This window comes from Rattus norvegicus, chromosome 16 (genome assembly GCF_036323735.1).
Source record: "Rattus norvegicus strain BN/NHsdMcwi chromosome 16, GRCr8, whole genome shotgun sequence".
In the NCBI taxonomy this organism is placed as follows: domain Eukaryota; kingdom Metazoa; phylum Chordata; class Mammalia; order Rodentia; family Muridae; genus Rattus; species Rattus norvegicus.
In genome coordinates, this window is record NC_086034.1 from 85,797,645 (window position 1) to 85,822,438 (window position 24,794).

At 45.8% G+C, this 24,794-nt stretch overlaps 1 protein-coding gene across 4 annotated transcripts in view; it reads right to left on the reverse strand.

Annotated features, from left to right (window-relative positions):
• The window catches only part of Myo16 (myosin XVI), a 480,110-nt gene that overhangs the window by 211,217 nt on the left and 244,099 nt on the right, over positions 1-24,794 (reverse strand). For all 4 annotated transcript variants that reach the window (XM_017599990.3, XM_039094188.2, XM_008771384.4 and 1 more), the window contains one exon: positions 20,473-20,620. In XM_017599990.3, the coding sequence (XP_017455479.1) occupies positions 20,473-20,620 (148 nt within the window). The remainder of the gene's footprint in view (positions 1-20,472; positions 20,621-24,794) is intronic.

The window sequence follows — 24,794 nt, forward strand, 5'->3', positions numbered from 1 at the left end:
GGCAACAGCACAGTGTGCAAGCAGAGCCTCTGATATGACTAAGCATGGAGGAAGCAGGTAGGCACCAGGAGGGAACACTGTGGAGGGGCGAGGCCCTTAGGAAAGCCAACAGCTAAGTAAGAATGGACCTAGTTTACAAATAATGCCCACGCCCCAGGAACTTGCAGCAACATGTATGAAGTAACACAAGATTACTCACACATGGTGTACAAGAGATACACAGATGAGCAAAACAAAGATTGCCGAGGTACGAGGGGGAGCTAGGACTCCTGTTCAGCAGGAGGAGAGAACCCCTGGGGGACTAGAAGCAGAAGAGGGGCATCAGTCAGGGGTTCATGTGATAAAGTGACTGAAGGAAGAGTGTACTGTCTGGTTCTATGTGTCAACTTGAGAAAGGAGCCTCCCTTGAGGAGATGCCTCCATGAGACCCAGCTGTAAGGCAGTTTCTCAATTAGTGATCAAGGGAGAGAGCCCAGCCCATTGTGGTGGTGTCTTCCCTGGGCTGGTAGCCCTGGGTTCTATAAAAAAAGCAAGCTTGAACAAGGCAGGGGAAGCAATACAGTAAGTGACATCCCTCCATGGCCTCTGCACCAGCTCCTGCTTCCAAGTTCCTGCCCTGTGTGAGTTCCAGTCCTGACTTCCTTTGGTGATGAACAGCAATGTGGAAGTGTAAGCTGAATAAACCCTTTCCTCCCCAACTTGCTTCTTGGTCATGATGTTTTGTGCAGGAGTAGAAACCCTGGCTAAGACAAGGTGGAAGTTTAGGTGCAGACAGAAGTCAGGTTAAGGCTGGGCAGGGGATGAGCAGGCAGAGAGGATAGACTGGGCTGGGCAGGGAAGGGGTTGGTTTGAGAGGAATCAGTTAGGAAGCTTTGTATCTGGTGTCAGTGTCCTCAGGGTGGTGGATCTGGTCTATCGACAGGGGATCATTATCAAGGAGGTATCTTTTGGTAAAAGCTTCATGTTTGTATCAATCATGCCAAATTTAAAATAAACTGTTAAGGTTTAAGTCAGAGCCAGAGAAATGGCAGCTATAAGAATCTGGAGCTTGTTTAGCCTCATTAGAAGAAGATGCACCTAATCTTGCTACAGCTTGATAGCCAAGGCTGGTTGATATCCATGAGAGACCTCCCCTTTTCCAAGGAGAAGGAAAGTGTGGTGGATGTGGTGTGTACTGGGAGGAGAGAGGGAGGGGAAGCTGTGATCGGGATGCAAAGTAAATAAATAACTTAATAAAACATAATTAAAAACAAGAATCTAGAACTCAAAATGACTAGGAAGGGTAACAGGAAAACTTCCCTGTGCAGAATTACTTAAGGGAATGAGCTCACAATAGAGGTGGCTGTAAATGTATGAGGCCATCTTCTCTCTGTAGACACTGCCTGCGTATGAGAGGAAGTATAAAATTGTAAAGTGTAAAGCAGGGCAACTGAGGGGACAAGCACTGTGTGCATCCTACACATGCACGAAGATACCAGAAAGGGATGTGAAAGGAGATGGGGGTTGAAGACAGGCAGGTAGGTAGAAAGATAGACTGAAAGATAGATAGATAAATAGATAGATAGATAGATAGATAGATAGATAGATAGATACATATGTACATACATACATGGATGCATGGATACATAGATACATATAGATACATAGATATATAGTATATAGATAGAGAGATAGATAGATACATAGATACATGGATCATGGATACATGGATATATAGATACATAGATAGAGAGAGATAAATAATAGATAGATACATAGATACATAAATAGATAGATATATACATACTTACATAGATATATAGATAGATACAAAGATACATAGATACATAGATGATTGATAGATGCATAGATACATAGATAGTAGATATATAGATACATAATAGTTAGATGATAGATAAATAGATGCATAAATAGATAATAGATGATAGATAGGTAATAGATGGAAGATGGACTGATAAAAGAAAATTGATGGATGATAGATAGATGTACAGATAGATGGATGAATGATAGATAAATAGATGATAGATACACAGATATATAGATACAGAGATGTATAGATAGATATAAAGATAATAGATGATAGATATATAAATAGATAGATAGACAGACAGATTTATGGATAGATGATAGATACAGAGATAGATATGTAGCTAGATGAATGGATAGATAGGTAGATAAATATATAGATAGATGGATAAATGGATAAGTAGACAGATAGATAGATGGTAAATGGATGGCAGACAGACAGATGAATGATAAAAGAGCAATATATGGACTATTATAGATAGAAGAAATAGATAATAGGTAGATGACACATGATAGACTATAGATAGATAATAGATATTATACACATAGATGATTGACAGGCAGACAGACACATAGACAAAAAATGCAGGTAAAGTGGCTCCTTGCATGCCTGAATCCTATGACACTAAGAGGAAGTAACAGGAGGATTTTGGGTTGCACTATATAGCTGGTATGAAGTGACTCTGGACAACTTAATGACACTCTGCCTTAAAATAAAGGAAATAATAAAGGAAAAGACCTAGGCTGCAGTTTAGTGATGGACATTTACTTTGTGCATACAGGTTGTGGGGTCAACACTTAGTTGATAAAACTTAAGTATAAACAACAAACATTAGGGTGTGGTAGCACACACAGAATTCCAGTACTTTAAAACTAACCAGAGCATTCAAGACTTAAGTCTAGCCTGGGGTAAGTAAGGAGTGAGAGGCTAGCCTGAACTACATAAGATCCTGTCTCAAGAAAATAATCAGCCAATGAATATGAATATAATGTTCCTATCCAAAACTGAAGGATACTCGGGTTTGCTGTAGTATCCAGAATGATAACCAAGAAAAGTATTTCATAATTCCCAGCAGACTGTGCCTCATGATGAGGTAGCTGGTGATAAAAAATTACACGTTTATATTTTATTTATTAAAGGTAGTAATTTTCCCATTGACATCTCTCATCATGAGACCACACACAAAGGCACAGAAATATTGTAAAATATGTCTGGGAAAGTATTGAAACTGAGAATCTCCAAGGAGACTTGATTCTAAGGAACAGTTAATCCCCCCTTTACTCTCTCGATGTGGAGGGAGCATCCAGAAAACCACAGTCAATAGAAAGCTCCCAGTTCTGTCTCACGGTGACTGTGGGGCGATCGTGCTTTCCACATACGTGAGGGTTTCCTGGGTAGGTGGGGTGGGGTGGGTTGTGGGAGGGGGAATCAGTCAACATGTCAACCAATGATAACAACTGACAACAGTTAAGTAGACAACGGACCCCAATACTGTAGGGACTTTCTGGGACAGTCCCATAAGGTAGAGTACGTTCTGCCACTGTTTTATCTTTCTCTCAAACAGAAGGGAAAGGGGGCAAGCACAGCTTTTTAAATAGTTATTTCCCCAGATGCAGATTATGTGAGTCACATGACAGTACCCGCCCGCAGCAGATTCTGCTACCTTTAAGGGGATGACGTAGGTTCAGGCTTGGGCTTCCCTGTAGTTAACCCCAACGCTTGACAGACTTCACCTGCTCCCCAGCACAGCAGCTCCATGCACCCTCAGTAATCACGTCTGGATCAGGACTGGTCTCTAGCTTAACTCACTAATCAATGGTGCCACAGTCCCCAGAGCTCTAACCTTCCTGCTCAGGGTTCAGTGTCTTCTCTATCACTCACAAGTGACAATTACGCTTCTACGGCAGGAACAGTCTATATTGTCACCTCCTTTTTAAATTCACATATAACACCGTGCAGAGCCACATCAGGATATTAAAGCTATCCCCTTGCCGAAAGCCTTTATGTTTCAAGACTGGTGGGTCAGGAGAACATTCTAGATGCTACTTTCCCCCACAGGGATGGAGAATGTAATTTAAAGGCTATATACTCCTTCATGATCTGGGCTACACCTTCTGCTGGAAGCCTGTATACTTATTATATAGGATTATATTATAGAGTATGTAAGGACATAGGAGAAGGAAGCTTTTGCTCTTTGCCTGGTTGTCCTTGCCTTGTGACCATATCCATGCCCTCACTGGCATTGGAGCCTTCACTGGGGTTCAGCATATACAGAAGATTAGCTGAAAAGATCCATCCATGTGGACTGAATAACTACTAGATGCTTGGACTTCCTGCTCACACCCAGCTATTGTAGAATTATGTGGACCACAGCTGCTAAGCTATTCAAATAAACCCCATACACACACATATAATATTATTATACAATTGTATATTATATAATTATATATACTTAATTAAGAATTATATATGTTGTATTTATATATTATATTATATGTACTTATATTCATATATAAGTATATAATTAAATATGTAATATATCTGATGTACATATAATGTATATGTAATACATATTTATACATGATTATATATTACACAGTTAATATCTAATATTACTACAGGTTGTATCCATCCAGAGATAAAGGAATAAAGTTTTTTGTTGATTAATATCAAGTCATCCCCTACTGACTAAATGCTCTGTCTGTGAGAAGACACAGGTGCCTGTTATATAACAGGAAACTGTAGCAAGAGTAGATAAAGGCAGAACCTTCTTAGGTAAACTTGGTTACCAGAAGAATCACCTAAGACAAACATTCTTTTATTTTCTTCTAAATATAATTTCATAAGCTACATCCTCTCTTCAACTCTCTCTTTGCCCCCAACACCTATCCCTCCTGACTTTGTTCTCTCCCTCCCTCCCTGCCTCCTCTCCTACCCTCATATTAACCCATTGAATTTGGTTAGTCATTCCCATATGCACATGAGTGTGGGGTCATCGCCTGGCACATGGGTGTCAAAAGCACACACACTCTCACCCACACATGCTTCCCTCCATGATCCTAACACACCCTCCCACTCACATCCTTGCTGTAACCCTATCTATGAGGAGAGGTAGGAGGGAGGGGCTTAGCTTGGAACTTCCTGTTCTGTTAACACCTTCTCCGTGTCTTTTATCAGATATGCCTGCTTGACTTCCTCATATGACTATTTGAGAGCTATATATTTTCAACACAAACACATTCCCTCTACAATAGCATTCATGTGTCATGTTACGATAACCACTTTTGAAATAAAACCAGTGCCAAGAAAGTCTAAAGCAAAACTCACCAGGAGGACTCCAAGCTCTAGGATAAAGGAAATTACATATTGTTTTCTTTGTTCTAAGATGTTTCGAACCACTTAGCTGTAGTTCTGCCTACATTCACAAAATGCCTTCACAAAATGATGAAGGACACCCCAATATCAAATAACACTCCCAATAATTTGTCTCTGGACATAGAGTGAGCTTTCAGGTGAGAAGGTCTTCTCTCTTAGGCAGACTAGAGGAGAGGGGAGGGGAGGGAAGGGGAGCATGGCAATGCACATTTAGAATTACAGAATTTGGAATTACTCTTCTTTAGGAAGTTATTTGATAATCTTCTTTGACAATCACAGCTATTAAGATGTTAACAAAATAAAAAATGAAAATTGTGATTAATCTCAGATGCACACTAAATATCAAGGTCTTCAAGTGTGGAACATCAAATGTTTCCTTAGAGATGAACCAGTAGATTCTTGGTCCTCTGGACTCTGGACGTCTCCATAGCCCTAGAGTTAGAGCCTTTGGGTCTCATCTTCCTCTCCTTCTCATCACTCTCTATAGCTAAAGCATCAAACCAATGATGGCCAGCAAACGTCAGCTTCCATGAAGATGACAGCTCACGGTCACAAATGAACAACAACGTCCAGTTTTCAAGTCAAAATGAAAAGGTCCCATTGTGCTTGCTTCCCTCTGGGACACCAAGAGACAATGTCCTTAGGAAGATGGGCTTAGGAGTAAGTTGGATGGGAATTGGGTATGGTGGCTAATGCATCTAATCCCAGCACTCAGTGGGCAGGGGTAGATGGATCTCAAAGTTTGAGGCCAGCCTGGTCTACCATGGAGAGTTTCAGGGTGGCCAGGGCTACACAGAGAAACCCAGTCTTGGGAAAAGGGGAGGGTGTTGGATGATCATTCTCATTACAAGATTGCTCAAAGAAAGGTATCCAGATGTGTCCAGAGGGGGGCATCATGGAAACCAAGTTTGGTTGACAGCAGCCATGGTGGAGACCACTCTATGCTCCACTCTGTTTGAATTAATCTGGCTCAGAACTCTGCCCAGTAGATTTGCTAGCACCCGTTATTCCTACTGCCTTGAATGTCCTTCACAACTCCAACTTTTCTCCTCATGGGAAACCTTCTTGCTTACATGAAATCTCCATTCTGGGCCATCAACCACGCATTCACCCATATAAGACAATGCCCACTTCAGGAAACCAGGCAGTGCATGGCTTTTAAAATCTGGATGATGAGCTGTGGGAGTGGAAAGACAATGGCCCAGTTAGTAAAGTGCTTGCTATTCGACCAGGAGGCCTGGAGTTAGGGGCACCAGTGCCCAGCAAAAGTCCAGATGTGGAATCATGCACCTGCAATCCTAATACCAGGGAGGCAAAGCTAGGAGGAATCACAGTCTGGACAGTGGCTAAGCTCCAGATCCAGTGAGAGACCCTGACTCAATAAAAAGGCTGGGAGCAATAGATATTTGACATGGACTTTGGCTTCTATGTGTGTGCGTGTACAAACATGAACATGCATACAAGTATATGCCATACACACCAAACACATAACACATACACAGACACACAGCACACACACACACACACACACTAAAACAGCACAACATAACACACACACAAAGCACACATGACGCATGCACACAACACATACAACACAGGAATACAACACACCACACACACAATGCACACAACATACATACCACAAACACACAACACATACACAATACACATAACACACAACATACACATAAAATACACAACGCATGCATACGACACACACACATACAACACGCACAACAACAGCACACACACACACACACACACACACACACACACACACAATGCTGCTCATGCCGTATTAACAGGATACTGACTCGTTCATCTCATGATGAACCAGATGAGAATGATAAGACTTAATGATGGGCAATGGTGTCATTTCTCATTTAATATATTCTATCCAGATCCATGCCACCCTGACAGGCCTGTACTCAACAGCTGTCAACAGTGCCATTTAACCCTGGACCATCAGCTCCTCCTAGAAGCACAGTGTCTGTAATGGCACCATGTACTGGGTCATTCATCTTTGCATCGGAACCCCCATCCCCGCAGCCACCCATGCTGTGAATAGGCTTATGACCACAGGAATGTGAGTGTTTGTCAAATTATCCACTCAACATGGAGATGCTGAATGTTGAGCAGTCAAGTTTCCTAGGCCGGTGAACCATGAGCAAAGCAGGGTCCCCATCACTCAATAACGTGGAGACTTTAAAACAAAAGGAGGGTGACCCTTCTAGAATACAGCTAAGGCTCATAGTCTGCCATTCTCAAGGGAACGGGAGAAGATCTACATAGAAAAGCTGAGAACTGAAAGTTCATCGGAGGCACCATCCCTTGCCTTTGATACGCACTGCTGATCAAGATTGATAAGGCGTCAGTTGAGACAACAGGAATTGCTTCTGTATGGACCAAGAGCTGTATGGACCCAAAGGAGAGTGAGGTGCATAACACCTACATATAGAAAGCAGGCCAGCGGGAAAGGAGAGCCAAGACAGCGGACGTGAGGCAGGCGCAGAATGCATACAGTTACGTGCCATGGTGATGCATTATGTATTAGATAGCAGGGATGATTAAAGTCTGAGAGGGCAGACCAATATTTAAAGCGTTTCTTGGTTTATTTAGACTCTGATGTGCTGGGACATGTTCAGATGACTCCGGCTTGAGCAGAAGCTAAGTGCATTTCAGCCGGGACGCGTCAGACCCTCTCTGGTCTGCAAATGCATTGTCTCACCTGTCTCATTCTCTGAAGGCTTTGTAAGCCCAGGGATTCTTCAGCACTGGGTGGAAAAAAAAAAAAACCTGTTTACAGGAAGTGAACTTAAAGTCATGCAAGTGCTTTGGGTAAATGCATTCTTTGTAATAATTGTATTACACAAGCCAGAGTAAAAATACCCAGATAATAGAGTTACCACTTGAAACAGTAAGTAAAGGATTGAAAAATGCATCTCTAATCAGAAGCGTCCAGAAGAGTCCACCTGCTGAGCAGGCTGGGGAAGGCAGACATGGGGTCCCAAGGGCTCTGTGCAAGTGTTGGGCTGCGTTTACTACAAATTCACAATGGGCTATATTTGTGCCAAGGAATCCACAAAGATAGCTTATTGTGTGAATGCAAAACTAAATCAGCCTCTATGTATTTAATAAAATCCAGTCAATTGAGCAAAATAAAATCAGTTTGCTTTGAATTAAAGAGGATGTATTTGCTGTAACCGAAGTAACACCATATGGCATGTAAATTTTAAGATAATTTGAACTTCATAGTTACTTAGCACCAGCAAGAGGATGCATCGCCTGGCCTCTGAATCCATGCCTGGAGGAGACTCTGCAAAGGAACAGCTGAGGTGTGTGTCTATTTCTAGGTTCTGGCTGTGTCTTTTCATGGTGTTTGGCCTCATCAAGAGGACATGTTCCTCAAAGGGGCAGGGACAGGATCAGAGAGGGATGACTGTCACTGGGAGTCCATCCCAGGCTTCATCTCCCACCACTGAGCACAGCCTCTGCTATCCAACTCCCTTTTACCTGAAAGAATCCGATTGTGTAGACTCCACCCCATCCTTCACCCAGGGCAGGCCTTGTCAGATCCCTTCTCCCTAGGGGGCTCACACACCAAGCCTTGTGCAGTTAAATAACAGAACTTGATGTGGGGGAGCTCAAGTCGAGTAGAATATCCTGCAGATGGGCCCTCTTGGGAAGAATAATTAGAAACAGTATTCTCTGGAACATGGGTTAAGATTCCTGACCACACCCTGAAAAAATGGGGCTCAGCTGGAGACTTCTCTGCGAGACTGGAGTCCTGTCAGTCTGTTCCTCAGTCACCCAGCACCTGGAATGCTGTTCGTAGCATTCATCGCAAGGGAGAGAAGCAGACAGATCCCTTATTTCAGAAAAGAGGGAGATATCCAGGGGTTATGGAAGCAGAAGTCAGAAGCTCACTGTAGCTACGCTGCCTCTCCCAGCTCAGAGGCTGAGTTCCTTATTCTGTTTCCTATTCCTGTGTAATCATTTGTATTTAATGAGCACCGAGGCTTCCCGGTTACCTTTCTCCTTCAGTGGCACTCTCACATCTCAGTCACCAATGCTTTCTCTGCTGTTTGCAGTGGTCTCTCTCTATTGTTAACTGACCGAGTTCAAAGCTCACAGGCAGGCAGGGGTTTCACAGCTAGAGTGTACAGTGAAAACATTCCTTTACTGGGCTGACAGTCAGGACAGCACCTCAAGGATTGAGAGAAATAGGCATGGGGGCATGCTGCTCTGTTTACCAGAGAGTGTTTGAACAGGTGAGTCGTCACGGCGTGCTTAGGACAAAGCAATCTGTCCTGGGTGTGACACACAGATGTTATACAAATCATACATGGGATGGGTCGCCTAGGGCAGGTGATGGGAGCGTGAATGGTGCCGCCCAGGGCCTTCTGTAGACACTGTAAGCATGTTATTATTTCTCACGAACATGCCAGGTTGACCTATTTATAAGCCATTGCCATTTCTCGTGATGTCTCATAAGTGCATAAAGATATGTTCGAAGTTGGCAGATATGCTGCTGGGGGTGAAGTTTAATGAGGTCTATGTCATGGGCTCGTATAGGACACTTACTTGAGGCATGCCTTCTTGTTAGTCAGTAATAATCAAGCACAACCAGAGACTCACAAACATCCCCTCAGAATTAATAGGCAGCCCAGACCAGTTAAAATAATCCAAGAGCATTACCCACTTAGAATGTATAACTAAGAAAATAGTACCTTCACTTCTTGTACTAGGAAGAGCGTTACCCCAGAATGCCTTGTTAGTCTAACCCTGAGACACTGGGGACCAAGCTCATCTGAAACCACAGCCTTTGGAAAGACATCTGTGGAGGGAGGGGACCACTTAGCTGACCAAGGAGACTGCCCTGGTTTCTCAGTGTGAGGGACTGCATTCTTATTTGACTTCTTTTATCCAGAGGTTCTGTTTCAAAGGGCCATGTTGGGAAAGAGCTATCACTTGTCTTATTACCAACCAAGGTGCTGGACTTCAGTGATATGTAAACCATCGGCCTGTGGTACCCAGGCAGACAGCAGAGATACTCCTCTGAGGTAGATACTGATGGCTAGGTCAACATCTGCCCCAGAGGAGTCAAGATGACAACTGCCCTCTCCTGTCTCTAGGTACTCAAAACCTAAGTGGCGTGCTAGGTATTCTAAGATGATGAGGGTTGATGCAAAACTTCATCTGAAGGACTGACCAACGAATGGGGAATGTCTCTGGACAGATCACTCTTGACAGAAGCCATGCAGGTCCCCAGCCAAAAACGTAGAAACACCGTGTGTCCTGGCTTCCTCTCTGTTGCTATACTAAAAATGTCTCCACCCAGAGCAACTTAGGGGAGAAGGTATCAGTTCCCAATTCCACGTGGCCATCCATCACTGAGGGGAAACACAGGCAGGAACTTGAAACAGTTTCTTCACACACACACACACACACACACACACACACACACACACACACACACACACACACTGTCTTGAGCAGAGAGAAATGAAAGCACACATGTGTGTTAGTGCACAGCTCACACTCTATGCTTATACAGTCCATGATCCCCTGCCTAGGGAATGGTGCTGCCCAGAGTGATCTGGGTCTTCCAACATCAATTAACATAATCATGATAATGCCTCCCAGATATGCCTGCAGGGCAACCTAATCTAATTTCCCCTGGAGACTTTCTTTCCGGATGATTCTAAATTGTGACAAGTTAATAAAGAAGACCAAACACCACACCATGCCACACCCTACATTACAGGTTGCAGAACAACCTCTTTGGACAACTAGCAGGAGAGGTATCAAGCAACCACAAGAAGCACTCAGGTCTTCACGTAAGATGACAGGCCACAGATCATACAAGAAGCATGTTTAAGACTCCAGTAGAAATAATGGATTGGGAATAGGAGAACAGGAACAAGAAACAATATTTGAGGGGAAAAGAACAGATTTTAAAGAGAGCAAAACAAAACTCTCAGAAGTAAAAAATAAGTCACGGAAATGAATGTTAAGAACATGAATTGAGCAAGTACATGGGAAGGGATGAGACACTGGTACCACAGAAATTACCCAGAGGGGAGTGCAGGCGAGATAGGGGTGAAAACCATCAAAGATGATTTGAGGAACAAAGCAGAGAATAAGAAATGTGGCGTTGTCTTGAAGATGCTGGTGATGAGGGAGAAGGAGAAAAGAGGCAGAGGGAAGTCCAAGGAAAGACCCCTTATCTTTCAGATCTGGTTCAATGGATTTCACTTGAGGAGATGCTGACCAGCTGCCTCAAACAGCTTCAGCTTTTAAAGCGTCACGACCCTGTTAGGCACAACGCATGCATGGAATGGTGTTTGTTCTGTCCTTCTCAGTGACAGATGAGTTTCAGCACACAGAGCTGGGTCCGGGCTCTGACTCTTACAATGAGGGATGCTGGGAGGAGACAGGCAGAACCACATATGGCCACAGCCACAAACAGTGAATGCACATCGAACCTGTGTGTTCAGAAGGTGGAGAGACAGCTTGTGACAGGTCAGGGATGGCCACAAAGAGGAGTAGGCCCACAGCTCTACTCAGGGAGAGAGAGAGAGAGAGAGAGAGAGAGAGAGAGAGAGAGAGAGAGAGAGAGAGAGAGAGAGAGGAGCGGGAGAATCATACACAATGTGAGAGGCAGCTGTAGGGGAGCTACTGTGGCTGGCTGGCCAGGGGCAGCCTTGAAGAGAGACAGGAGGAGATGTTGATGAGGTACTTAGAGATAAAAATGCCTGAGGCAGTGTGTTTTAGTGTTTTCCTATTCTGGCAACTTCAAAACTGAATCCCAAGGTTGCACAGTTTACAAGAGAGAGAGAGAGTGATGCCAGCCCACTCAGCATGGAGAGATGAGGAGGAAGCCCAGAAGAACTGTCATATCGAGGGCTTTATCCTCCAGTATGGAAAGAAGCCTCCCAGGAAGAGGGCACGTTAGTCCTCAAGGCACCACCCTATCTTTCCCACAAACAGCTCTAGATGGCCATGCCTGCTACTCATCATGGTGGCCCTGCGGGCCTCAGAACAAGGCTTCTTAATCCTTTTTCCATAACCCCGCCTCAGCTGGGAACTTTCGATGCTACCCTTGGTATCTACATAGGTATAGAAAACCAAGTGTATAAACCAAGCATTATGCAATAAATCATAAAGAGAATCATCGCCAAATGTCTCCCTGGCATGCGTCTCATTTTGTCGTTTATTAAAACGGAAAGGAAACACGCATTGTAAGGAGACAGGTCACTATTTTTGCACAAAACCCACCACGGTTCCCTTGGCCCCTCTGCACAAGGTGTGGTATCCCTCTCGTCAGGCTGAAACAAACGCCTTCTCGTATCCAAGTGAGTTCCTTGTTTATAACAACACAGAGATTACCGGTTGCATTAAAATGTATCCCAAACTGGTGGCAGGGGATGCAGAGGTCTGTTACAGCCTGTGAGAGTCTGTGAGAAAGCTCTACAACAACGACACCACCACCACCACAACAACAACCACTGTCACAACCACGTAAACATTGGACAAATGAGATGTGACACCTGGGTAGCAATGTGTGTGCTTATGTCTCCAAAGCCCAGAGCAACCTGGCTGCATGCAGAAGACCTTGCAGAGAGTTATATATATATACATATATATATATATATATATATATATATATATATATACACTACAATTACATGCATGCACACACACACTCACACGTGCACACACACACACACACACACACACACACACACACACACACACACGCTCGCTGATGAAGGTAACAGAAGCCGCAGTGAGGTGCAATCCCGCTGGAGAGAGGGGAAGTAGAGAAGGCAGAATGCTCCACCTGGATCTGAAGGTTTCTGCAGTTGTTTGCTGGGAGGGAAAGCATATAGAACAGGCTGTGGGCTTGGTACCTTGGCCGAGAAACCTGGCATATCTGGGGAGAAGAGAACGAAGGCTTGCAGAAAGGGGAGGCAAGCCTGTAGGGAGTGTGTGTTTAGGATCTTCTCACCTGCTAGCCTCACTGAGGGCTAGTGCTACACATCCACAGAGACCTCAGGGTCTTGGACTATCTGCCTACCGCAGACACCTCCCCAGAGTTCCTTTTTGTAGCAGCTGCACTGTCAGCCACTGCAGTCTCTTTGTAGGCTCTACTGCTCCCAGGGGTCTGCATTTCACACGTTTAATGTCCCCACTGTGTCCTGGCCACCCAGATTCTGGGGGCACTCCCAGCAGAGCACTAAGGTTGACAGACACAGTGCCCCTAACCCTCATCACCGTCTGTGTGAGTGGTCTCCCTGACACATGCTGACTCCTACTGTGGCAGCTGTACTGGGCGGTGCACACACGTCTAGGGTAGAGTGGCTGTACCTTCTTAACCTAGCAAAGTGTTGATATGAATAAAACCCACACTCACTGAGGCTGCCATGAGCCAGCAGCAGGGGGGAGGGGAAACTCTCAGGGTGACAGTCCTGGCCATCTTCACATGTTCCTGAAAACCATCCTCCATTCCTTTCCCAACAATTTCTCCCCTATTCCCCCCGCCATTTTTCCTTCTAATTTCATGGGCTCTGTTTATTTAAAGCCCACTGTGCTTACTGTGATGGGTTAAATGAGACGACCCCATAGTCATGGAAATGTGAATACTTGGTCCCCAGTGGTGTGTGGTGGGTAGGTCTGTCTGTTTGTCTGTCTCTCTCCCTCTCCTCCTCCTTCTTCCTCTCCCCTTCTCCTGCTCTCCCTTCCTCTCCCTCCTTCCCCCCTCTCCTTTTCTCATGCTTGCAGTTTAAGATATGAGCCCTCAGGCGCCTGTTCCAGATGCTATGCCTGCCTTCCACCATGCTTCTGTGCTAGCAAGCCAGGTGGTGCTGAACTCCTATCCCTCTGGAATCATAAGCCCAAATAAACCGTCCTATAAGACTCGTGAGTGGTGGTGCTCTATCCCAGCAATCTAAGAGTGGTGTTTGCGTGTGCACAGGTGTAGGACCTTCCACTGGAGCCTCTTGCACCCCTGAACAAGCGTGATCCTCCCTCCCCTAACAGCCATCAGTTGCCAAGAGTTCCTCAGCAAGGGGTGGGGCTTCATGGCTCACCCACTTCTCTTCGCTGGGATTTTGTCTGGCCTGATTCTTTTCAGGTCCAGTGCACGCTGTCATAGCTACTTGTGGTCCTATGTCATTGAGGCCCTGACCTGGGATACAGGCGGGACAGACCTGAATGAATGCAGCTGGGACAGAGGTGTGTTGAGCCTTAAGTCTTGCTGAACATGAAGGTTCTGTTGGTTTTGTTGTTGTTGTTTGTTTGTTTGTCTGTTTTTTTTTTTAATTTCAGTCCCATAGTAACTTCCTCGTTCTTATTTTTAAGTATGTAACTTCGGCTTTATGTACACATCTGTAGACACACAACCTGATCCCAGGACTCTGTAGAAACCAAGCCCATGACCCACAAAAGTTAGCTGTGAGTCTGAGGGAGGCCTCTAAAGCACACAGAATGAGTACAGCAAGCTCAGCCCCCCCCCCTTTCAGGTCCTGATGGCAAACTCTTCTACACTGTAACTAAATGAGTCCGACTTAAGGAAAATGTTTTCTTTATCTTCTGGCTGGCAGAGAATCAGTGCATTTTACACCCCTCAGATGATGTTCTGTCCTAGGGTATGCAAGCAGTTATTCTCACAGGAATTTCAATTTCTGTTTTACTCTTGGTGTTGTCAATTACTCACATGGCCCCTGAGAATGAAGAAGGACCAGCAGCAGCCTGGGGGGACCTGCTGAGAGTTCCCACCCAGCTGGGCTCGGCCCAGAGGCTCCAGTGCCTTTCCACATCCAGGTTGATCCACCATCAAAAGATAGTGGGAGCAGGGGCTACATCTACCTCTGAACCCCTCTCCCCTAACTGGGCTGCCTTGTGTAGCCCCAATGGAAGATAATGCACCTAATCTTACTGCAACTTGATTTGCCAAGGCTGGTTGATATTCATGGGAAGCCTCCCTTTTATTGAGGAGAAGGGGCAGAGTAGAAGGAGAAGGAGAAGGAGAAGGGTGGACGAGAGGGTATAGTAAGATCGAGAGACTGGCAGGAGAGGAGGGAGAGGACCTGATATTCTGGGTCAGGCCCAGATTCTTATTGGATTGAATCAAGTGTCAGGACTTTGAATGACCTAGTCAAGTTGATGAATGACATCATCTGAGTGACTGAAGTCCAATATCCATTTCTTCTATTGACTTATTTATTTACTTTGCACCCAACCACACCTTCCCCTCCCAACATTTTCAATCACACACACACACACACACACACACACACACACTACACACTACACACACAAGCATACATGCACATATACACACTTATGCACACACACTCCACAGAAACACAGAAGTACACATACATACATGTATACATACACACACATATGCACATACACACATACCACAGAAACTCAAGCACACATGTATACATGTACAACACATATATACACACTACACACACAAGCACACATGCACATGTACACACATATACACACACCACAGAAACACAGAAGCACACATATATACATATACACATATACACGTATGCACATACACACATGGAAACATCTGCACACACATGTACTTACACATAAACACACAAACACACAAACACACGTAATCATGCATAACATATATATATATACTCTCACACAATACATTCACACATTAAAAGCATACACACACACACACACACACACACACACACACACGATATGAACATGATCCTGTGAAATCTCAGGGGGACCACCCAGTAGCCATGACCTTGCCCTTCTCCATTGCCCAAAGCTAAAACTCGATCTACCTATCCAGTCACAGTGACCAGCAAAGCAAACTGAAAGTCCATTCTATGGTCTCTATCTATGCCCATCTCACATCCCATAATTTACAGACAACGAAATAGATCTTTACTTCTAAGTAGCAAGTAGGATTGCGGGGAGATGACAGAGATTGAGAAATGGGGACAGAGGGAAGCAGGAGCCTCCTGTTCAGAGGTAGAGTGGTTCTGCAAGCTCCACTGGCCAGTGCTGTCCTGGGGTCCTTCCTGTAGGCTGCAGGCTTCCCTACCCAGTTCAGACTTGCATGCTGTACTACAGCAGCCCCTGCTTTTCTGTTAACGCAAAGCTCATTCTGAAACCCACATTTTGAAAGGTTAAAGTAGTGTTTTCATCCCTGGTAGACCTGGGGCAGCATCTTCTAAGCAAAAACAACTGAGTCCTGAGTAAAATTGCATGAGTCTTCCTAGACTCATGCCCAAAGGTTCAAACCGCCTGGGTCTCGTCTCCGCTTAGAGCGTTGATGAGTAAGCTAGGGCCAGGTCTGGGGTTTTAACGACCACATAAGTCCTAAGTAAATGTCTGGTCCTCAGAACGTTTTGGATTTGGGAATAATGAGTAAGTCATTAACAACAGATCCACATGTACTCCGAACGCACGGCTAATGCACACCAAACCCAGGATTAGTGTTGAGCCCTGTTCTGACCCAAGAATGACTTTCTTTTTCCTTGACTGAGAGGCACAAGACCGCTAGGATTCGGCAGGCCGATCCTTCTCACTTAGTAAAGTGTGAACTTCCGTAAAATTCCCTGAGACTGAAGCCTCCAGAGTCAGTCAGTGAAGGGAGGTCAGCAATCTTCTCCCTCAGAGACTCGGGGCTTGGTCTTTGTGGCCATGCATATAATGTTGTTTAGCCAATCAAACCATACAGTTTCTCCCCTACCCCCCAACAGCTCTCTCCTATCCACATGCTCTGTCTTAGTTAAACTTACTAGGTTCACTCTATTTTTATATAGAGGGTGCTTCAGGTAGCAGTGATAAAATTACAAGGAAGCGTGCTCCCACTTTGGATCATGTGACCTTTGACCTTTCCCAACCAAATGTGATTTCTTTTCCCCCCTAGAAATCTCACCAGAAATCCCATTTATGCTAGAAGACCTATCTTTCGAGACCCCTACTCTATTCTGTGAATTCATCCTCGAATCTGAACAGTGTTGACTGCTGTCCAAAACATGGAGCGGGGGAGAGGAGTTAAGTTGATTCTCTTCCCTCGGAGATGAGGTGGGGTCATTACCAACTTGAATACTGAAGCAAATTCAAACCCCTGAGGATGGGGCAGCCAGGTATGCCCATATGAGCTTTGCACCATGGGCTGCCTGGCTGATTCAGCCGCTGAAGCTCCCTCCCTTTCAGCTCACCCTCACCATGGTGACATCAAAGGTGACCCTCTACAGTTACTGAGAGTGAACGAAGCCATCTCAAAAGCACCCAGTGTCAACAACGAAGCCAACAGCAAGAGATGCCTCCTGCATAACGAGTCCATCCATTTAATGTTCTGTGCAGAAACCTCACCTTTTAAGGCACAGTCACACGATACATGCAAAGACACTCATTTGAAACTCCCGTGTATTGCTACTCATTGACGCTGCATGTGGAGCAACTCCCAAAGCCTCGTGATACGGCCTCAAAAATAATATTTAAGCAAAAAAGCTACGCAGTACAACTCGTCTGGAAACTTAGCCTTGAATAAAGTTGCATTAGTCTTCCTGGACAGATGGCCAGCCGTTCAAACTGCCAGGGTCTCGGCTTAGAACCTGCGGAAGAGCAAGTGTGGGCCAGGCCTGCGTTTTCGCCGCCTCGTTAAGTCGTAGTTTTCGCACACACAGGTCTTATAAACCGTCAGGTTTTCCCTTGCCTCAGAAATGTGTGCCTGAACGAATGCTCCTTTGTCACGGAGTCATGGAGAGTCACCTTTAAGTGACACTGAAGTTTTTCTTTGTGAAGTGTCTTCAGATTCACCTCAGCCCGGCTGATAACCACTCAGCAGAGAATGCACTTTCCTGGGGGTTAATTGCTCAGCTCGCCTGTGACAGGTGTTTGCAGCCATTGCAAGTTCAAACCACGGTGACTCAGCTCCCTTTCTCTGAGAGCAGGTGAGGGGCAGGTCACCTGCTCTCAGTCAAATGACTGTTTTCCAGCACAGCTCAAAGCCTGACTTTTGCTGAAGAACGGTGGAATGCATGCCCACAATCCTCTCTGTCAGCAGCCAGCCCAGGAGGGGGATGAAGAGTCTCTTCTTCAGATTTAAAAGCCTAAGCTTCCTGAGGCTAAACCCACAGAGATCATTTAAAGTGAGTTGAAGATCAGTAGTGACTGCCTACACTGCTTTCTTTAAATCTCCATTTGCAGGAATATAAATTATATAATATGTAACACAGTATGCACAAAAAGGAAAGCGAAATATTGCCTACATAAGAAATATGGGGCAGGGAAAAGAAAACGCAGAAGAAAGCATAAACAAGGAGAAAGTTTGGTTCAGAATTGGTTGGCTTGCTGGTTTGTGTCTTCTGAGGTGTGGGGAGAGCGCCCTCTTGTGGGATTTGCAGTGCATGCATTCTGCCTAGTCACAGCTTGACACAGGCTAGGTAGAGGTGCTTGGGCCAAATGAGGAACTGGAGGGAAGGGTGCTTACCCCTGCCCGAGCCAAGCTCTGTGGTCAGGCAGAGGTCTTCCCGTGCTCTCTAGAACTGTAAGCAGAGATGCGCGTGTACGTGGTCTTTAGTACCGACCCAGGGTCTACAAGTATTTGTGGGAGGCTTAGGATACTTCACAACACATGCATAGCTGAAGTTAAAGACGCATCTGCTGTGCAGATTCTAAGACCACAGGCAGAGACGCTGTTCGTCCTTTAGAGTGACCGCCACAGAGGGCAGGCTAAGTGCAAGGGCCCTGCAGACCCTGGACTGCTGCACCCGTATCTTATAGCTTTATGTAGATCCCGAGCTGCTGTGTGCGAGAACAGGACAGTCAGAGAGCATTGCAGGCTGCAGGCTGTGGTGGGCTGAGTACCAGTAAGATACAGCGTACTTCATCAACATCTTACTTGGCTAGAGCGTGTGTGTGTGTGTGTGTGTGTGTGTGTGTGTGTGTGTGTGTCTGTGTGTGTGTGTGTGTGTGTGTGTGTGTGTGTGAGAGAGAGAGAGAGAGAGAGAGAGGGGGTGGGGGAGGGAGAAGGGGATTATGTTAATTCAGATGACATTTGATCCAGATGTCTGTTTAAGACAGAGGTCGGGGAGTTTGTGCAGAACAAGGGGCAAGCAGATACATCCTGCAGCACACAGGCGCCCCTGTCCTCGTGTGCATAACACCCACTCGCTATTCTCAATGCACGTTGATAGGACACTTGCATTGTTCCAGGGCACCAAACTCTTGGTGGCTTCTGAGCATCCTGCTGGGGCTCCTCAGAGACAACCCAGGTTGCATGGCTTTGTAGCAGCTTAGGGCACTGCAGCCTCTCTTCCAAGAGAGAGGAGCATCTGCTGTATCCTGTCCATGAAGTCACTGCTACACTTCCTACCTCACACTCTGATCACACTCTTGGCCCGCATGCTGTAGTTAAACACCACACCTCCCATCCGAGCCCCGGGACATCTCTCAGTTGTCCAGCATACTGTCCCTAAGTGCCAGCATGAACTCGATAGGTCTCTGTACATCAGGAGCCATCTGAGGTATCCCCTCTTGCCTAAAGTAGTCACCAGCCACGGTCTGGCTCCCTGACCTGATTTATATCACGGAATCACTCTGATGACTGCACACTTATTTATCACACAGGAATACAACGGACTAAGCCCAGATAGTTCAACATATCCAAGTAGAGATGGGATGGAGATTCCGTGTCCCAGCAGCCTCTGCTCTGGGCAGCATTTGCTCCTTGTAACTTCTAACTCTCATCTAAACACGAATCTGGCCCAGTGCTCTGTGGGCTTCTGGCTGGCTTCTGGTAGGAGAGAGTATAAGGAACTAGTGTTCATTCAGTGACCGTCTTTGTGGCCTCACAGCTCACCCATGGCTGCATCTTCCCAAAGCTTTGACCTTTCATGAAGGACAACCGCCCTTGATTTAGAGGTGGGATTCCTTGCTTCCTTGTGTAATCACAGTGACTACTAGTGAACGCTGACTACCCACACCATGGCCAACACGTTAGAAGACGACAGCAGATCACACAGTGTGCCCCAAACAGCCACAGGCGTTGGCATGTTTACAGAGTGCTAGGGTGTTGTATTCCTGTCTGAGACACCGTAAAATAGTTCACATTTTAATCGCACATCATTAGGACATTTCTCCCCAGGTAGCTCGAACCTGATGGTAGCCAGCACTCTTCCTTTGGCCACCATTCCACCTCTGAAAAAATATGAAAAAATATGGTTTGAGGCTGAGAATGTGCTCACAATATTCAGGAAGCCGTTAGGAATTCTTCGATCACTCACCGGTGTGCACAGAAGTTACTAAGGTGAAGTCCACATTTTTCTTCTGCGGATAAGCCGTCCATCAACCAGGAGAAAATCAGGAAGCTGCCCTGGCCAGGAGGCTGAGCCACAAGCCTGGGCTTCTCCAGCATGTAAGTGGAAATTCTGGCTGGTTAGGAAAAGAGACGGGATTCTGGTAAATGACGTTGTTAGTTCGATTTCCATAAATTCACATGTTAGTTAATTATAAACCATGGCAACAAAGCTCCTTTTCCAGAAATGACATTCAAAAAAAATAGAAAGACTTTATTGTCTACATTAGCTTAGACCCTTCAGAGATGCTCAGCCCAAGGCCTCAGGAGTTCCGAGCCCTGGACCCTGCTGCCATAGCCTGTGCGGTACCTGTCAACAGCTTGTGTGATACTTGATTAAGTCTGAGGGGCTAGTGCTGGTCCGTGCTCATCATCGGAGTTCATGCTTTATATAGGAGCTCATTCTTTTTCCAGCATTCCTTTCCCTTTAGAGAAACTTGTCACTGTGTGGAAGATCCACCCTTATTCTATCACACTGGATTCCCTCTGTGTTAGTCAGAGTTTTCTAGGGAAACAGAACTGAAATTATGAACACACACACACACACACACACACACACACACACACACACACACGCATATATTTATTAGGATGGCTTATAGGCTGTGGACCAGCTGGTCCAAAAATGTCTACCAATACAGAGTCCAAGCAAGAGTACAGTAGCTGTTCAATGCACAAGTTCTGGTCTTCCTGGTACACCACAATCCCAAAGAAGTAGGTTCTAACACCAGCAAAGGAAACGGATTTGCTAGCGAGAGCAAAGGGGCAGAGCATAAGATTCCTTCTTCTGTGTTCTACATACAGGCCCAAAGAAGTGTGGCCCAGATTAAAGGTGGAAATTTCCACCTCAGAAGATCCAGATTACAAGTGGGTTTTCTCACTTCAAAGGATTTAACTAAAAGAAAAAAGAAAAAAGAAAAAAAAGAAAAAAAACCTTCACAGCTGTTTCCAGCCACTTGTGTTTTAATTAGTTCCAGATTAACTATAGAATAGTAGACAGTCAAGAATAGCCCTCACATCCTTAGTCTGCAGTGTGTGCACATGTGTGGACATGTGTGTATGTGTGTGTCAAGTGTGTATGTGGGTCAAGTGTGTGTGCATGTGTGTGTCAAGTGCATGTATGTGTACACATGCATGCACATGTATGCACATATGTCAAGTGTACATGTATATCACATGTTTGTGTGTGCATGAGGATGTATGTGCACATATGTGCATGCATGTCACGTTTGTAGGTGCATGTGTGTGTGTGTGTGTGTGTGTGTGTGTGTGTGTGTGTCGGGCACATATCTTCATGGCGCTCAGACCAGGGAGAAATCTGAAGTTGAAGTCTTATAGGTTTCATTCACTTTTATTTTTAAAGGAAAAAGTTTGGTGATTTTTCTGCTAGGTCTTAAGAGTGAAACAAATTGGGGGGTTGGGGATTTAGCTCAGTGGTAGAGCGCTTGCCTAGGAAGCGCAAGGCCCTGGGTTCGGTCCCCAGCTCCGAAAAAAAAAAGAAAAGAAAAAAAAAAGAGTGAAACAAATTACCGGTCAGGAGAGTGTGCACTTGACTCTGCACAGGTATGACGCAGGTCACCACACTGGCCCTGTCTGTGATTTCCTCTGTCAGGTAGGAAGTACCGGGTAAGAAGTAGAGGCTGAGAGGTCCTGGAGCCTCTGGCCTTAGACCCAGGCTGATGCACACACTCTTCTCCCAGCAAACACTCCAGCTTCAGCTGAAGCACTGATCAGACGCCAAGTCACGAGTGACTGGAAAGCCCTCATCTAGATTCCTAAGCAGGGTAATTATTAATCATGCTAGTTAGCACATCTCCAGCAGTGAATTAAATTGCTTGGGATTAACGGGTTCTGATGAGCAAGATTGAAAGAAAATAGCATTTTGAAAGAGCATCTACGGGCGAATTCAAACACAGGCGGAGCAGAGCTGGAGCAGAGAAGACGGTGCAGTGTCTAAAGTGCAGGCACAAGGTCAGGGAGGCCATGCAGCTCCGGGTCTGAGAGGTTCCAGCACGTACGGCAGCCAGGCCTGCCTGAAAGAGCTCCCCTCAACTGCCAGCCCGACCTCATCACGTGCGTTTTGAAACAGTTTTTATGTCGGAGATGGTCTCGGCCATAAATGCAGGTGTCACCCTTCACAGCTGTCTCCAGACATGTACACACGGACCTAATTCTCCATGAATACAGCTGCTTGTTTGTACCTGTCTTTGTAAGGGTTTCACTGCTGTGAGCAGACACCATGACCAAGGACAGCATGTAACTGGGGCTGGCTTGCAGGCTCTGAGGTTCAGTCCATTATCACTGTGGTGGGAAATGTGACAGTATCCAGTCAGACCTGGTGCTGGAGAAGGAGCAAGAGTTCTGCCTCTTGATCCAAAGGCTGTCAGGACAGACTTTCTCACACTGGCCAGATCTGAGCATATATATGAGACCTCAAAGCCCTGACTCCACAGTTACACAAAGCTACACCTCCTCAAATGAGGCCACACTTCCTCATGGTGCTTCTTCCCGTGGGCAAGCATACCCCATCCACCACAGTACCCAGTACTATCAGCAAGTGCAGCATTTCACAGAGACAGGTCAATTTTGTTCATTATTAAAGGAAGCAGGAGACACGAGTTCTCTCCTTCAGGCTGCAAGTTAGGACCTCCTCTGTAGTCTCATCACCTCCCACCGTGAGCAGCTCCTCCAAGCAGACTGTGGGCACCAGAGGAGACAGCCTTTAGCCCATGCCTGTCTTCTTACTTCACAGCCTGAGCTCGCTCACACTGGGGTGAGCAGTCGTCTACCCATGAGCCATCCCGGACAGTGATGTGAGGGGAGGAGCTCTTCCAGGAAGCAATCCCAGGCACCGTGCGGCTGAACCTGGCGCAGCCACTGTGTGCACCTTCAATGCCACTTTGCCCATCTTTAATTGGGAGGAAGAGAACACATCTCAGGATCCCTCGGGCGTCCCAGAGGGTGACACTAAATACATCCATGGCATCTCAGACATGGTGTCTTCCCAGTACTTTAAATTTATTTCCTTATCTCCAAAGCCTAGACTGGGGTGGGATCAATGGAAGCACCACACTGAAAGCATGTCCAAGGAGACGTGGGATGCCAAGAAAGCCGATGACGTGATGCAGGTGAGGCCTCGTCTCTGATCAGATCGCGTTTGTTTAGAAATCAGCACTGGACATGAGAGTGCCAGGAACGGCCCTTCCCACTCTCATTTTAAACAACAACGACAACTCTAATTTTTACCTTACCCACATAGGTCGCACAGCCATGGTGCACTGGAGGCATTTCCCACCAGAGTGGACTGTGGTTTTAACTGAATTTGATCTGGGGTTTTTCAGTGCACAAAAAAAGCCAAGAGCCTAGTGCTTCCCCATTTCACGCTGGGACTCTGGGTCTATGTCCTTTGGCACCTACAACTGGGAAAGGGGTCATCCTCCCACTGACGTAAAAGTGAGAAAGAGCTGCGCTGACTGACAGCTCTCTGCTCCTGGCGACTCTAAGACTTAGCAGTGATGATCCTCAGTACCACAGGACAGAAGGACGGATGAGGAAAATGGTGCCAAGAAGTTCAGATGACTGGTCTGCAGCTGAAGAGGTGGAAAGGAGAACAGGGTCGGTGCCAGGCTCTGGTAGGTCTATCGACCTGGCTCCTAGCCAATTCCAGGGAGCTCAGACCTGGGGATTGTGTACACATTGGCATCTGACCTGGCTAGTGTTGTCTGAATTTGTTCTGTAGCCACACAGGATGTTGTCGACCGTAACCTTACAGATTCTTGACATCCATTACCCTTCACTAGTGAGTTTCATGGGAAGTCACTGTTCTGAAGGAACTTGTCCCTGTGCCGACGTGTTTCTGTTTGAGAGGAGGTCTCTTTGTTTCCTGGGATATGGGTGTCTCTTCTCATAGTATTTCCAGTGGTCTTTTGTCAATGACATTCTGTTGAGAGTCAGGCCAACCTAAGGCTTTCCCAGAGGCCCTGATAAAAGGACAAAAGGAACCTAGTTCTGTACCCTGGCCAGAAGCAGAACTGGCAAGGTCTGGTGTGGGGCTAGGGTTGGGGCCCTGAAGGAACCTGGTTCCTGGGAACTTGGCTTTTCCACCTGGAGAAATAGCAGCCATCAGTCTTGAAGCTGCACTACGCTATCTGTGGCAACACTTGCAATATCCTTTGCTTCTTTTGTGCAACATGGCTTGATTAGCTCCAACTAATGATGGATTATGATGTATGATGGATTTCTGTCGACTCT